This window comes from Dryas octopetala, chromosome 6 (assembly GCF_963921425.1).
Source record: "Dryas octopetala chromosome 6, drDryOcto1.1, whole genome shotgun sequence".
In the NCBI taxonomy this organism is placed as follows: domain Eukaryota; kingdom Viridiplantae; phylum Streptophyta; class Magnoliopsida; order Rosales; family Rosaceae; genus Dryas; species Dryas octopetala.
The window spans coordinates 9,148,409-9,162,244 of record NC_141371.1 but is presented as its reverse complement, the minus strand read 5'-3'; the positions used below and the strand labels follow the sequence as shown (position 1 = coordinate 9,162,244).

Sequence of the window (13,836 nt, the reverse complement as noted above, 5' to 3'; positions counted from 1 at the left end):
TAGTGTTCGATGCTTTGTCAAAACCTTCTTCACTTTCGACACCTTTGTGACCTTAATAAATGAACTTTGGTTAGAGATGTACGTGCGTGATTGTGGTCCTCAACAAATGTACTAACAACCCACTTGTCTGATGAGCGACTCTTATATATGGTGATCTTTGCCTTGCAACCTGTACGTTGTATTCCTCTATTTCTCCCAGAATTGAAAAAGTTGCTTTCAACATTGTTATCCATTTTAATTGGTAAAACAGAGTTCATAAGAGAAAGGGTAAGTTAACATATGTACAAAAAGTATTAAATAAAAACAAAGTGCATGATAAAGAATACTTAATCATAAAATTCATAAATTTTTCTTTTTAAAGAACGTAGGAAGTCTGTAGGTTTTTTTACCCCTCTTTTTTCTTATACAGAGTTATTTCTACCAATAATAACATTCTCTTTTCCCCTATCAAGATTTTCAATTTTTGTAGATAAATCACTAGAAGAAAGATTATGAACTTTGAATTAACAGTAACAAAATACATTATATTGGTCTTGATGAAACAAAGAAGAGCTTTTTGAAGGATGGAAAAGCATACCTGGCGCCAATTTAAGCTATTAACAGCAGAAACTAATATGTGTTGAGAGAGTGGAGAGAGCAGAAGCTAACATTGAATGAAAGAGAGGAAGAGATTTTCAATTTTTGGATTCGAATGGAGAGAATGCTATTTAGTAGCCATGGCTAAAATGGTCTGGGTATTGTGGGTTTTTGACGAACGCGAGAGGGAGAGAGGAAAAAGGCGGGAGAAAACTGCTGAAATTTTGGGGGAATAGTAAAAGACGGGATCAGATAGGGCAACTGGGCAGGAGAAAGAGTGGGCAAGAGAGAGAAAAGAAGGTTTTTATTTTATTTTAACACTTACATGAATTACCAGCCACAAGATTCAATTAAAAGCGAATGAGCGGCTAGGATGTATTAGTCGCCCAAAATCTTCCTCCCAGACGTCTAGCAGCAGAGTACTGCTGTACCGCATGTTACCCTCTCTTACCTATAGCGATCATTTTTGTACCCTCACGCTCCTGTGTAGGAGTGCAAATAGGAATGGGAATGAGGATTGGTTTCTCATTCCATCAAGACATGAATATTCGATAACTCCAATAGAAAATGTTAGTGTAATGGGGTTTACGATTTTGTTAAAGAGGAGGGGTGTGTAGAGTTGTCGGAGAGATAAGTGAAGATGTTAGATATACAGAACTATTGAGTATAGTGATACTGTTGAATATAGTTTAAGTTAATTATTTTTAAAATTATTAAATTAAATATTTATTCTCAATAGTCAATTTATATTAAGATAAAATTAAAAATAATATATTATTAAATTATTAGGACTACTGATAAAAAAATTGGGTCCAAATCACCCTCTTTTACCTTTGGTTCGATATTCAATAGAGTTGGCATAATTACCTACACGAGAAAGCTTGTTTGTCACAGGTGTATACTCTACAATAAAAGATAAGCATGGAGAGGGCAGGAGGAAGATTTCATGAATCATGATAAAAACTTCAGGCTCCATATGCAAGAGCGTGAAGATTTCATGAATACAATCATATTAGGAAACCCACTCCACATGCTTATGGATAATCCCAGTCCAAATCCATCTGTAAACTGGTTTGTAGGTTAGACCCGCAGTCCCCCGATAAAAAGATAATCATACAATTTTCTGAGACGAGCAGGATTGCACTGTAAACAAAGTAACAAACCCAAGATACCAGGTAATTTGACACTATGCCATTTGAAAATCATACAAGCAGTTCTTTAAAAAACAGAAAAAACTCTTACAATTTACAAACCACAATCCTATAGTCAGGGGAAAAACTGTGAAACAGCTACCTATATATCAGCTCATAGCATCAGCTCTTTTAACTCCTCCTTTGTTGAACAGATAAAAATGTAAGACTCCGAGTACTGCCACCAGTTCTTCCCCAAAAAATGTGATCCTAATGCAAGGAAACCTAGTGGTGCCGCCTCAGTTACCACTGGACTCAATTCCAACATAAGCAGACACCATTAAAATATACCGCTGGAGATCAAATCACCCTTCTGAACCACACAAATCTCCATACAAAGCACACCTCAGATATGTGCCCATCAGACTCTTCCATTTTCTTCACGAGTGGAGAGATTATGCATAGGTTGTGGTAGGGGATTAATTCCATTAGCCTTAATAGATCCAGGAGGGTCTTCTCTTGGTAATGTAATCGTTGTTGGCTCAGAGATTTTGGTAGGCGGCTCTTCAGTGATTGCCTCCTGTTGTAGCATTTCCATGTTCCGTTGTGATGGCACCTCACCTTTACAGTACTTGCGCCACATGTTCCTGTATGCTGACTCCAGACCAAGGGTAAACTTTGGTCCATCACAGACAGGTGACCTGGACATAAGGTCCCGGAGACCCATTCTCAAATTTGAAAGTTCTGTAACGTCAGATGCCAACTGCACTGCCAACTTGACATATTCGTCCTCATTTTTAGCAATTAGATTTCCCAACCCTGTATTGCAGTTAGGCAGAATTCCACTTAATTTGTTAGGCACTATCAATGGCAAAACAATGCTGACATCATAAGTAGGAAAACACACACAGACAAGACAAAAAGGCAGATAATTGCACACATCCACTCCACCGAATGCTTGATAATGAAAAAAAAAAATCAACTCTAAACTGATACCTCTATTTGCCTAGTCTGGTCTGGAAATGTTTGATCTGAACTCTGAGGCATGTCAGTGTGTGTTAAGAGTGATAAGAGACTAGGAAGATGGTGACCATGGGAGCGATCCCACCACCAAGACCAAAGACATTCATTTTACACTTAGATTGTTCTTTTTCTCGCATTCTCCCATTCTATATCTCAAATATTAAGAACAGTTAATCTACCCCTCCACAAGTTAATAGCTCAGAGCACACACTAAGAGCAGAATGCTTCAATCTGCCAAGCTCATACAAGCACAAGTCGTAAGAGAGATGAACATGGTGCAAACTGTAAACCTAAGCAAGCAAAGGGAAAAGAATTTTTTTTTTTTTTCTAAGCGAGCAAAGAAAATAGAATTATCATAGTAAAATGTCTGCATTCTTGTAGTACAGTAAGGGGGTACAGGTATCATCTACACAATGTCCTTCTTCAGGCTCTTGGAAATTCTATCACAGATGTCCTAGAGCTTGTGCAACACATCCTCTCTTCTTAGACGTAAGAGATATAAATTTCACACTTTCGTTTGCTTCATTTATATATTTATGGTAGAAATCATACATGATACGCCATATATTTATTTCTATAAGGAAAACAGTAATCTCTGGTGCAAATCACACATGATACACCAGATAGACATTGATCAAAAATGCAGATAGAAAAATTCCTTACCCACTTTGCTAAGAATGCTAACACCAACATTGTGTGCATGTACTGAACCAGCCATAGTAACACACGGAACCCCCATGTATAAAGATTCACATGTCGTGGTTGTTCCAGCGTATGGAAACGTATCCAAACTACACAAGGAGAAGATAACATGGGTTAGAATGTCCAAACAAGATCCAACAGGAAACAAGAGAATTGAAGCCCTCACAAAAATGTGCTACCAGCACAAGTGAATCTAGCAAGACTTTATTGCACAGAAGTACCCTTAACAAAAGTGTCAATCCAGAGTTTTTAAAAATAATTTTTACATAAATAAAATATTCTCTTAACAAAGCACTCTGAATTTATTACAAAATTACTATAGTATCTTAATTTTCATCTGATTGGTTCATAAAGGCATTTAAAATATCTTAAGTGTCTTTTATTTACGAGTCCTTATTACAAATAATTCAAATATTTACTTTTACTTTTACAAGAAAAAAAAATAACTTAATTGATTTGCCTTTTAATTTTTGCCCAACCTAACTTAATTATTTTTAAAGTGACAAATAAAATAGTATTTGTAAAATATTTAAACTTTTACCTACAACACTTTAAAAGATTAAGTCTATTGTTTGTCTGAGTAAAATCATGTCATATGTTCATTTTCTTTTTAGTACACAATCTATCAAAATCAAGTTATAGAGGAAAACGTTTTATAAGAGTTACAGAGGAAAATGAGCCCACACATAGGGGGAAAAAACTCTGCTTTCCTTGACCATCCAACAGAGATAACTAAACATGATATATAAACAAACTTTCACACCACTCTCTTACCAATTTAAGAAAAACATCTCAAATTTACCTGATGTCCATGAGAGAATAGGCTTGCATATGATCATAATTAAGTAAAATTAGAGGCAGAAGATCAACACGTAGTGGTTCCAACCCCAGCTGCTCCAATGTTGAAAGAAATCTCTCTCTTACACTATCACAACTAAAAGGCTTACATTTTACCACAAGGCGAGAATTTGGAATTGCAGAAAGAATACTTGCCCAAACTTGTAACACTTTCGGCGTGATCTAATAAGAGACAAGAAAGAGAAGAGTGAGGCAAAGAATTATATGATACGTAATCTAGATGCTTATGGTTGATTACAATAAAAAAAGTAGCCTAAATCCAACCTAACCAATACCTTCGCCAGATTATTAAAGCTTCCAAAAGTAATAAAGCCATTGGAAATAGCAGGAGTAGGGGAAACAGGACCTGCTTCAGGGGAAGGTGTATAACAAAGGAAGCATTCTGGTAATTGAACTAACTCCTCAACGTGCCTGCATTTTGAATATCATGTCATAAACAGACTATTCTATCAGATAACTCATGCTTGCATTCTGCAGAAATAATAGTAATAATAATCGTGGTAATAGTAGTAGACCTACTTCTGCTTTGAATCAGGAGGATCAGCCAGTGAATCTGTGATTCTATAATCAATTGTTGGCAAACCAGTTGTGTTTGGGTAGCCAATCCAAGTCACCTATAGATCAAGCAATAGCATGTTAGCTACTTCCAGAATACAATCCAGTACAAAAAATGCAATTTGAACAATGAATTACTGAATGAGGCACAAGACAACTGAAAGGAACAAATTTGATGTGAGGCCCTCATTTTTTAAACTGAACAAAATAGGCTTCAATAATAAAGCAACTCAAGATGCTTTAACTTGCACAATAATCCAGGAAAACCACAACTGCCTATTCCAGGATAAAGATAATCTTCTAACGTTACTCAATTTCCAGATTTTCTAAGGCCAAAAAGAAAAAATCTAGATTTGCAAAATGCTATGCAATGTTGTACATTATACTAAAAGAGACATCTGAGAAGAAAAATCACAAATTAACAAAAGAACAAGAATGTTTTAAATTAAATGCCCAAGCAAAATCAGAACACCCTTCAGCATACCTGAACAGGCGAGGGCCGGCATGCCATTGTTCCCAATTTATTGTTAGCAGTATGGCCAGTGAGTTCCACCAAGATATCAACCTTATCTTCTCTAACCATGCTTGCAACCTTCTTTTCATCAATCCCATATATATCTCTCCAAATCCCGCCCTTTTTCAAGACTTTCTCCCTAAACCTAATGGTCTTGGCATCTGCCTGTGACATACAAAATAAATTCCAAATTGTCTGGGATAAAATCATCTAATCATAAAATATCTCTAATTATAGCTTTTGTTATATAAGCAATAAGAATTTCATAAACATTGAGGTAAATAAAAAAGCATAATTTCAAAAAAACAAAATGTAAATTTACAACCAATGGAGCAATAACTAAGAAACTTTGGACAAATCCTAGGAAATTGGTATATTTTGTTAACAGATAGACAAAGAGATGAAGGCAGAGACATTTTATGACCATCATGATAGTGTTAACAGTGGTCGTGGCAGTACTTACAATACAATAGTTGTGGTGGAAAAAGTGCTAACTATAGTAAAGATGGCTATTTATTGGAGGTGGCGACCTTTACAATAATGAGAAGGATAGGCTTTTAGAAGGCAGATTCCTATGGTAAGTTAACTTTGGGATGGTGGCTCATGGATGTTGGAAAGGGATTAGTGAACACTACAACATTGCAAAGATGAAAGATGCAGAAAGTGGCAATGTCAGTAACTGATAAAAAATGGCAGAAAACAACATAGTGGCAATGATACATGCAACAGATAAGAAGCAAAAGTGAAAAAAGGCAATGACCAAGGCTGGTGTTGACAGATCCTAGGGGGCAGTTGTGCCTTTCCAAGAGTCGAACTTGAGCTAGGTGTGGATTTCTGGGAGCTCCAACCAAAGTAACAAATAACGGGTGTCATAACTCATAAGTGAAGCAATCAAATTTTTGCTATTTTCCAATCAAAGAGTGATGACATATTGCCATGGGAGAGAACAAATCAGAAAGAGAGAAGGAACAGCTGAGTAAAACTAAAATACGTACACAGAGAGAGAGAGAGATGAAAAGTTCTCCATTAAACATATGACTTTAGAATATATGTTAAAATGATAAATAAAAGCAAAGAAAGTATAATGTTGGTGAAAGAAGCAAATGAAGATGTAGGACGCAGTTTACAGAAGGCAAAAACAAAATTTGAAGGCAAATTGGACAACTAAAATCGAAAAATGTAGATATAAATCATAAATCTTTAGAAAGCGGATACCTTCACAACTGCTGAATAAACAACCACCTTGTACTTGGCATATTCATGATGGACAAGCGGAGCTTCTATGAAATATGACACAGAATGAGTAAAATAATCAGGAGATACATATCCAATCACAAGGGCCCGTTCTGGATCTTTTGGATTGTCCCATGAAGTGTACTGTGAATATAACCTCATAAAGCGTCTACCCCAGTCCCTGCATGTAAACAAATATAAACTCATAAAGCACCAAAAAAGCTGGAATTTCAGATTTTCCAGTGCTAAATGCTACTGTGAAATGGAAAACAGAAGCTAAAAATAGAATAAACAAAAGCCAATAGAAAAACTACATTTACCACTAAGACTAGGCTATACCTTTATTCTATGATATACTTTTATAATATACTAATTTAAGCTTATTATATTCAATAAATAATGACGAGGAGAAACAATCATGCAAATTTAAGAAAAATATGTGAAACCTGTGAGCCACAAAAAGTTTCTCATCATGTCCTTCATTTATGTAGTTCATCGCAAGCAATCGATTCTGAAAGAAAACGGTCAACCATATAAGATTAAAAACATAACTTGCAAAGAAGAGGTTTTGTCATAAGAGAGACCAAAAGCACCAACAATCATTATATGTCATATAGTTGCTTCATTAAACTACTAACTGTGAACGCAACCAATATATATTTATATGTCATATATTTTCATACATGAGCTCTTTAAGATGTTTAAAGGAATGCAAATTCTTGTAAAAAAGACATGGAAAGAGAAAAGAGAGTTGGGGATGCAGGAAAGAATCAGTCTGCCATAAGGCATTGGCAAGAAAAAATAACTATACATTAAACACAAGCTTTAAGATGAGCACCAAAACAGATGTTTGCACTCTGAACACCATGACTAGCATATTGTGGCTCTCAGACAAGCCATTCTGTGTGATAATGCTAAATAATTTTTGCACATTGGGAGAGATTTGAAATCCATGTCATTTTTTAAAAACTAATATGCCTCACACAAATGATAAAACATGCATGCACATCTGAAATTTACCGATAATGAACTCAAGGACACAGAAGACATTGCTGGGACAAAAAAGATAAGATTTTCATGTTATGATTTAGACATTTGCATTCAAAAAACATCGTAAGCATATCGTAAATTATAGTAGTTCCTCATTATTGCATCAACTAAAGGACTGCACCAAAACATTTCCCATCAGAACTGTAACTATCTATCCTATTTTCCATGTTGATATCAAAATATTGCCATTATGTATGCAGAAAGCAAAGAAACCAGGAAGGAAGTATGCACTACAAGTTTGACAATTTTTTCAGTGAAAGAAAATATTAGGGACATAAACCACAATGACCATATTTAAAAACACTAAGAATTCATGTGCGTACATCCCATGAGAACCGAGAGTATTAATACCTGGCCTGCATTTCGGGAATCAGGATCTATTTTAAGGCATTGCTCATACGCATCAATAGCCAGAGTAATGTTGCCCGCATCTCTGTAGAGAACCCCTGTACAAAAAGGATAAAGAGAAATGAATTTAGCACAAAACTCAGAAAAAATAAAAGAAAATGGATGGGTATCCCCACAACAATAGAACAACGATAGCAATTCAAATCACTATGGATAAAAGTAGAGAACTTGCTCAACAATTTCTACTTATAGAATATCACTCTGAATAAAATCCTGTAAAGGACCTTTCCCAGTTTCCCTAAATTAGGTACGTAGGAAACAATTATTTCAAATATGGGCTCTCAAAGCAGGTGTTTGGCATTATCCCTTCCACATAGAGTTCTTATCTTCATAGACTAGTTTTTTAAAGGATCTAACCTTTTGTGCTCTTTAATAAAAATACATCTTGCTGCTGGCAAGATTTGAATTTCAAATTAAGATTCATTCAAATCCCACCCACCCCTTTGAGACCTAAGACCCAACAAGCACATTAATGGTTAAAAATTTCCCAATTAAAAAGAAAAAGAAACAAAACACAGTCAACCAAAAGTAGACACAATTCAAAACAAATTTTGGAAAATTCTTTTCATTTTTTTGGGCCTAATTTTTATAGCAATTAGTAAGCAAAGTTCTGCTCAGAGTTTTATAGATGGATTAAGATAGATCCTAGACTTGCTCATTTCCAAGTTGAATGTGACAACTCTATTAGAATCAAATAAGTTAAGAGCACGTTTGATGGCCAAATATATATTGTCAAATAAATTATATAATAAACTCTAAAACCAATCATATCATTCAATTTAGATACCTAACGCTAACAACAATTCCATCACGAGTTACTACAACTTATAGAAAAATAGGATATGAGACACTACTTCGACATCATAGAAAAACAGTCACCAAGGTCCAAATCTTGCATAGTGTCTAGAGGGTAATGTGAATGGAAAAAGTTCAAAGAAAGAAAAACTCAGAGAGAGATAAAAAAGTGAGCAACCCAAGTTGTTATATGCTTCTGCATATGTGGGATTTGCAATTATAGCTTTCTCAATCATGCTTGCGGCAGCATCCATTTTACCCTGCCAAAGAGGGTGGATCAGTGACTATCTGATAAATGGACATTCTAGAGTCCGACACCTACAAGGGCTTGAAACCAAACCTGGACAGTGTAGACAACACCAAGATTGTTCAATGACTGTGAGAAATTTGGTTTGATTGACAAAGCCATCTGCAAATTGATAATAAACAATGATGATAATAAATACGATAATGGTAATGTCATTCAATCAGTATTTTACCAGGGAAAAATTAAAGAAAACTTTTTTTGCAAGTATCAAAAATTGCCTGATAACACTCTACTGCTTTATCAAGGTTGTCTCGGTCTTTGTATATTACTCCCAAATTATTACATGCCTCTGCACAATGGGGATTGAAGTGGAAAGCAAGTTCGTAGAACACAATTGCCTGCACAAACAGAAATTGATTACAAACACCATGTCAAACTGACTCAACCAATAAAGAAAATACATCTGAAAGAGAGAGAGAGAGAGAGAGAGAGAGAGAGAGAGAGAGAGAGAGTTTTCCATAAAAAAGAAATAAAAACTTACCATGTCGAACTTAAGCATTTCACCATAAGCCACTCCAAGATTATACATAGCATCAGCATAATGCCAGTTATAATACAAAGCCTTCTTGTAATAGGATATGCCTTGATCAATGTCTCCTTCCAATTTAACCTAAATAGACATGTTACTGAATCCAAAATCAGGTGTAAAAGAAAAAATTGAAAATTTTCTAGGAATGAGAAAATAGGGAGCATGAGAATGTCTAGAAGATGAGTTAGTGTGTGTTTCTCTTTATCAAAAATTAGTGTGAGAACTTCAGTTGGTCAATAAAAATAAATAAGTCAAATAGTCAATGTAAAAGTTAATGTCAAGTGTTATTAAGAGTCAATTTATTCGAGTATCAGAAAGACTTGATGTCTTTAAGTTTTCAAAAAGTCTCCTATTACTTTACGAGTCTTTAGTATTTCTTTATTAAATAATGAGTCTTTCAGTATTTCTCTATTATTTAATGAGTCTTTTAGAGAGTCATTGTATTTCTAAGAGACTTTGGGGGTTCTATTTGAAGCTTATAAATAAGGCTATCTCTTCAAAGCAAATCACACTTGAAAGAACGAAAATCAAGTGTGAAAAGTTTGACCAGTCCTTCTATTCACCGCCCCCTAGTACACGATTTCTCTGGAGCCCTTGGCAGAATCAACAAAACCAGCCACTTCTTAAACCTATCCAACCATTAGCAAATAAGCCCAACAAAACGATGATGACGGTCATGAAAAAATTAGGTCTCAAAGCCAAAACGGAAATTCTAGGACACATAAGAATAACATAATTTACTACAGCAAGACAAGATATCGATATGGCAGGAGAACCAAAGAAGAAAAAAGAACGAGATATCACCTTTGTTCCTAAATCTGTCAAGGCGATTGCCATATTATTCTTTGCAATCTCAAAGTTTGGTGAAACAGCCAGACACCTGGGACAGCATAGCAACCAAGAAAGCAAAGCATCAGCATAGATATATCCATCGACCAATTTCTTTTGGTAAGAATATGTCAACTTAAACCGAAAAATAGAATGCAAACAGCAGACTTACCTCTCGTAACAAGCAATAGCAGACTCCAATTCACCACGATTTTTGTAAATGACACCCATGTTGCAATATGCTTCAGCATACATAGGCCTCTCCACTGCAGCCTTCTCATAGCAACCAAGGGCCGTGTCAAATTGCATCATTTCAGAGTAGACAACACCAAGGTTATAATATGCAGGCTGCATTTAAAGAGTGCATTGAGAATATAAATTTGTAAGACGAATAAAAAAAAAAGTAAAAGTAGAGGCAGAAATCATCAGAAAGCAAGAAGGAAAATAAATATAAAATTACAGCATAGTGTGGATCCGTCCTTAAAGCTTCATAATACTTCTGCAATCCCTCTTGAGTGTTGCCAGAAAGCTTTAAGCTAGTTCCAAGATCCGTTAATACAATGGCTAGGCATTCTGCAGCGGGTTTGTATGAAGGTTCTGCCATCAGAGCCTTTTGATATGACTGTTCCAAGCAAAATTGATCGGTAACTAGTAATATTTCATAACTTTAAACATGATCAATAAATCACTTAAAGCACAAAAAATTAGTAGATAATAGATACGATCAAAGGTCAAGAGAAACATAGTCAACTACCATTATTGAAGTCATTTGACCCTCAAGTGTGCTTACCTTTTTTCTGATGCACACACTAAGTAAGGGAAGTAGGAGGCAAGGTAATAAAAAAAAAAAAACTAATTGCAGTAAGACTGCTAAGCAGGTTTATATCTTTACACATGAAATAAATTTTCATTGTTTTTTGTCCCACAAAAGTAGCAAATTAAGTAATAGGAGCATACCTCAGCAGCCTCCACTAGGCGGCCCTCATCTTTGTACAAAATACCACAATGTGTGTGTGCGCATGCATTCTGTGGGTCCAACTTGATGGCTTCTGTGAAACTGTCAAAAGCAAGCCTTCCCATATTCTTCATTTGCAAGCATATTCCTTTTCCAATATGAGCTTCCACATTTCCGGCATCTTTCTCCAACACAGTCTCGTAAAGACTAAGAGCATCAGCAAACTTGTTCCTTGAACGAAGAATGTTGGCATAAGAAAGAGCATCTTTCATTTCAAACTTCTTCTGTACCGGAGTTGCACTGACAAGAGAGCCACTGGTACTAGGAGAAGGCTGGGACCCATTCAAGAACCCATTAGCTCCAACTGGGTCCCCATCTCCCCCATTACCAGCATCTTTCTCCGTCCACGCCATTTGGGTATGGATAAAAGCTCACTAATTTTTTGGACCAAAATCAACCTATAAACAAATTCAATATAAAGTTTCAGTTTTAAAACTTAGCTCACTAAAACATCAAAAATTACATTTTTGTTTCACATAAAAGTGGATAAACCAAAATATTGAAGAATTAGTATAATGCGGACTTGAACGAAGGCTCAAGAGTCAAGTTTCAACTAAGTTAGATGGCAATGTAACAGCATTACTAGCAGAACAAGACCACGCAAAACTTAACAAACTAACCATTGCTTTTACATTCTAAAAGCCCCCAGTAATTACAATTTCAAACCCTAATATGGCACGATCACAGTAGCTACTCCACTAAAAACCGATCATTGAGCAATCGACAAAACCCTAATAAATGAACAAAGCTTCAAAATTGCACTGGGCACAAAGAAGCTGATCGGCATAGTAATCGAAAATTACAATTTTGATAACAACAAAACGCTTTTATTAGACTGAGGACAGAGGAAAAAGCAAAAATGCAAGTGAAATTATTAAACTTTTGAAGCTTACACTGGAGAGGTCGATGAGAGCTCAGCTCCTTCTTCTTCTTCTTCGAGAAGACGACCTACACAGAGTGGGTCATGTTGAGCGATCAAGGGTTGAGCTTAGGGCATAGTTATGGCCCTCAAGCTCCTTCTTTGTCAAGCACCAGACTTTGCTAGAGCCTAGAGAGAGAGAGAGAGAGAGAAAGTGGGTGTGAGAGGGGTTTTACAGTTTTACGGAGGTCCGGCCTCTGCTGTCTCTCTCTCCGACACTCACAGAGGTTGAATGTCTCCCGAACTTGGCCAGAGTCAGAGAGTCCGTCCGTCCGTTAATCACAACAACGTTTGAGGAATTGGGGACAAGAACACCCCTTCTATTTTGTAACCTCGTTTTCCATTCGTATTTGCTTTTATACCACTGCTTGCCTCTTAGGCTTACGAGTCTCACTGAGACCGCGCAAACGGGAATTAGGGAGAGGGTCGTCGTTGTTAAATGGCTGACCTGGCTCTGCCTAATGTGCTCCGGCTCCATGCTACCATGGTATAATTGGTATTTGCAGCAAATTTGGAAGCCCTTATGTATAATTTGCCACGCGACACTCGTGCGTGCAAGTGCAGTCGGTAATGTGTGTGAATCCTAATATATGTTAATTACACTTACACCCCTGAGGTTTATTGTCTTTTCACATACACCCCCTGAGGTTTAAAAAATTACACATACACCTCTTAAAGTTTCAAAATTATTACATATAATCCCCTACAAGAAAAAAAAAATAAACAAAAAAAAAAATATTTGTATTGAGGTTGGACTTTACACCTTGAAAAATTTTATTAGGCCATTTAACCCTTTAGCATGTCTTTTTGCATAATTGCTCATCATTTTTTGCTCACTATAGGGGGTTATATGCAACAGTTTTGAAATCTCAAGGGGTATATGTGTAATTATTGAAACCCCATGAGGTGTATGTGAAAACACAATAAACCTCAGGAGGCGTAAGTGTAATTAACTCATCCTAATATCTCCTCCACAATGATGTGTGTGAATCCTAATGTCTCGTGTGGTGATATGTATGAATCCTAATGACTCCCGCGTAATAATGTATGTGGATTTTAATGACTCCCGCGTAATAATGTATGTGGATCCTAATAACTGACTCCTGCGTAATAATGTATGTGGATCCTAATAACTGACTCCTGCGTAATAATGTGTATGAATCCTATTGACTTTAATGCGCAATAATGTATGTGGGTCCTAACAACTCTCGATCGATAATGTATATGGATCTTAGCGATTATCAGTGTAATACTGTATATATGTTTATTATTTACGTCTAAGTGATTCTCAGTCAATAATGTTTATAGGACCTAAAGACTCATAATTGGTAATGTATGTGAGTCCTAACAACTTTTGGTTAGTGATATATAATAATTCTCGATAGATAATATAT

The 13,836-nt window shown here is 36.0% G+C and overlaps 1 protein-coding gene across 1 annotated transcript; it reads right to left on the bottom strand.

Moving 5' to 3' along the window:
* Positions 1 to 1,724: 1,724 nt before the first annotated feature.
* SPY (Tetratricopeptide repeat (TPR)-like superfamily protein) lies at positions 1,725 to 12,895 on the bottom strand. The gene is made up of 18 exons (XM_086247189.1): positions 12,417 to 12,895; positions 11,466 to 11,921; positions 10,969 to 11,130; positions 10,681 to 10,856; positions 10,485 to 10,560; positions 9,633 to 9,761; positions 9,370 to 9,489; positions 9,185 to 9,253; positions 9,023 to 9,104; positions 7,993 to 8,087; positions 7,038 to 7,102; positions 6,574 to 6,772; positions 5,329 to 5,523; positions 4,809 to 4,903; positions 4,565 to 4,700; positions 4,234 to 4,451; positions 3,393 to 3,520; positions 1,725 to 2,525 (listed from the first exon to the last, which is right to left on the bottom strand). The coding sequence occupies exons 2-18, from the start codon at positions 11,874 to 11,876 to the stop codon at positions 2,128 to 2,130; spliced, it is 2,754 nt and encodes a 917-aa protein (XP_086103315.1). The 5' UTR covers positions 11,877 to 11,921; positions 12,417 to 12,895; the 3' UTR covers positions 1,725 to 2,127.
* Positions 12,896 to 13,836: the final 941 nt, after the last annotated feature.

Bases quoted from the DNA above. Each gene is read 5' to 3' on its own strand.
- SPY (XM_086247189.1), bottom strand. From the start codon at position 11,876: ATGGCGTGGACGGAGAAAGATGCTGGTAATGGGGGAGATGGGGACCCA. The intron at 9,490-9,632 runs GTAAGTTTTTAT...CTGTTTGTGCAG, and splicing joins AAATGCTTAAGTTCGACATG to GCAATTGTGTTCTACGAACT. The intron at 9,105-9,184 runs GTTTGGTTTCAA...CCTCTTTGGCAG, and splicing joins GTGTTGTCTACACTGTCCAG to GGTAAAATGGATGCTGCCGC.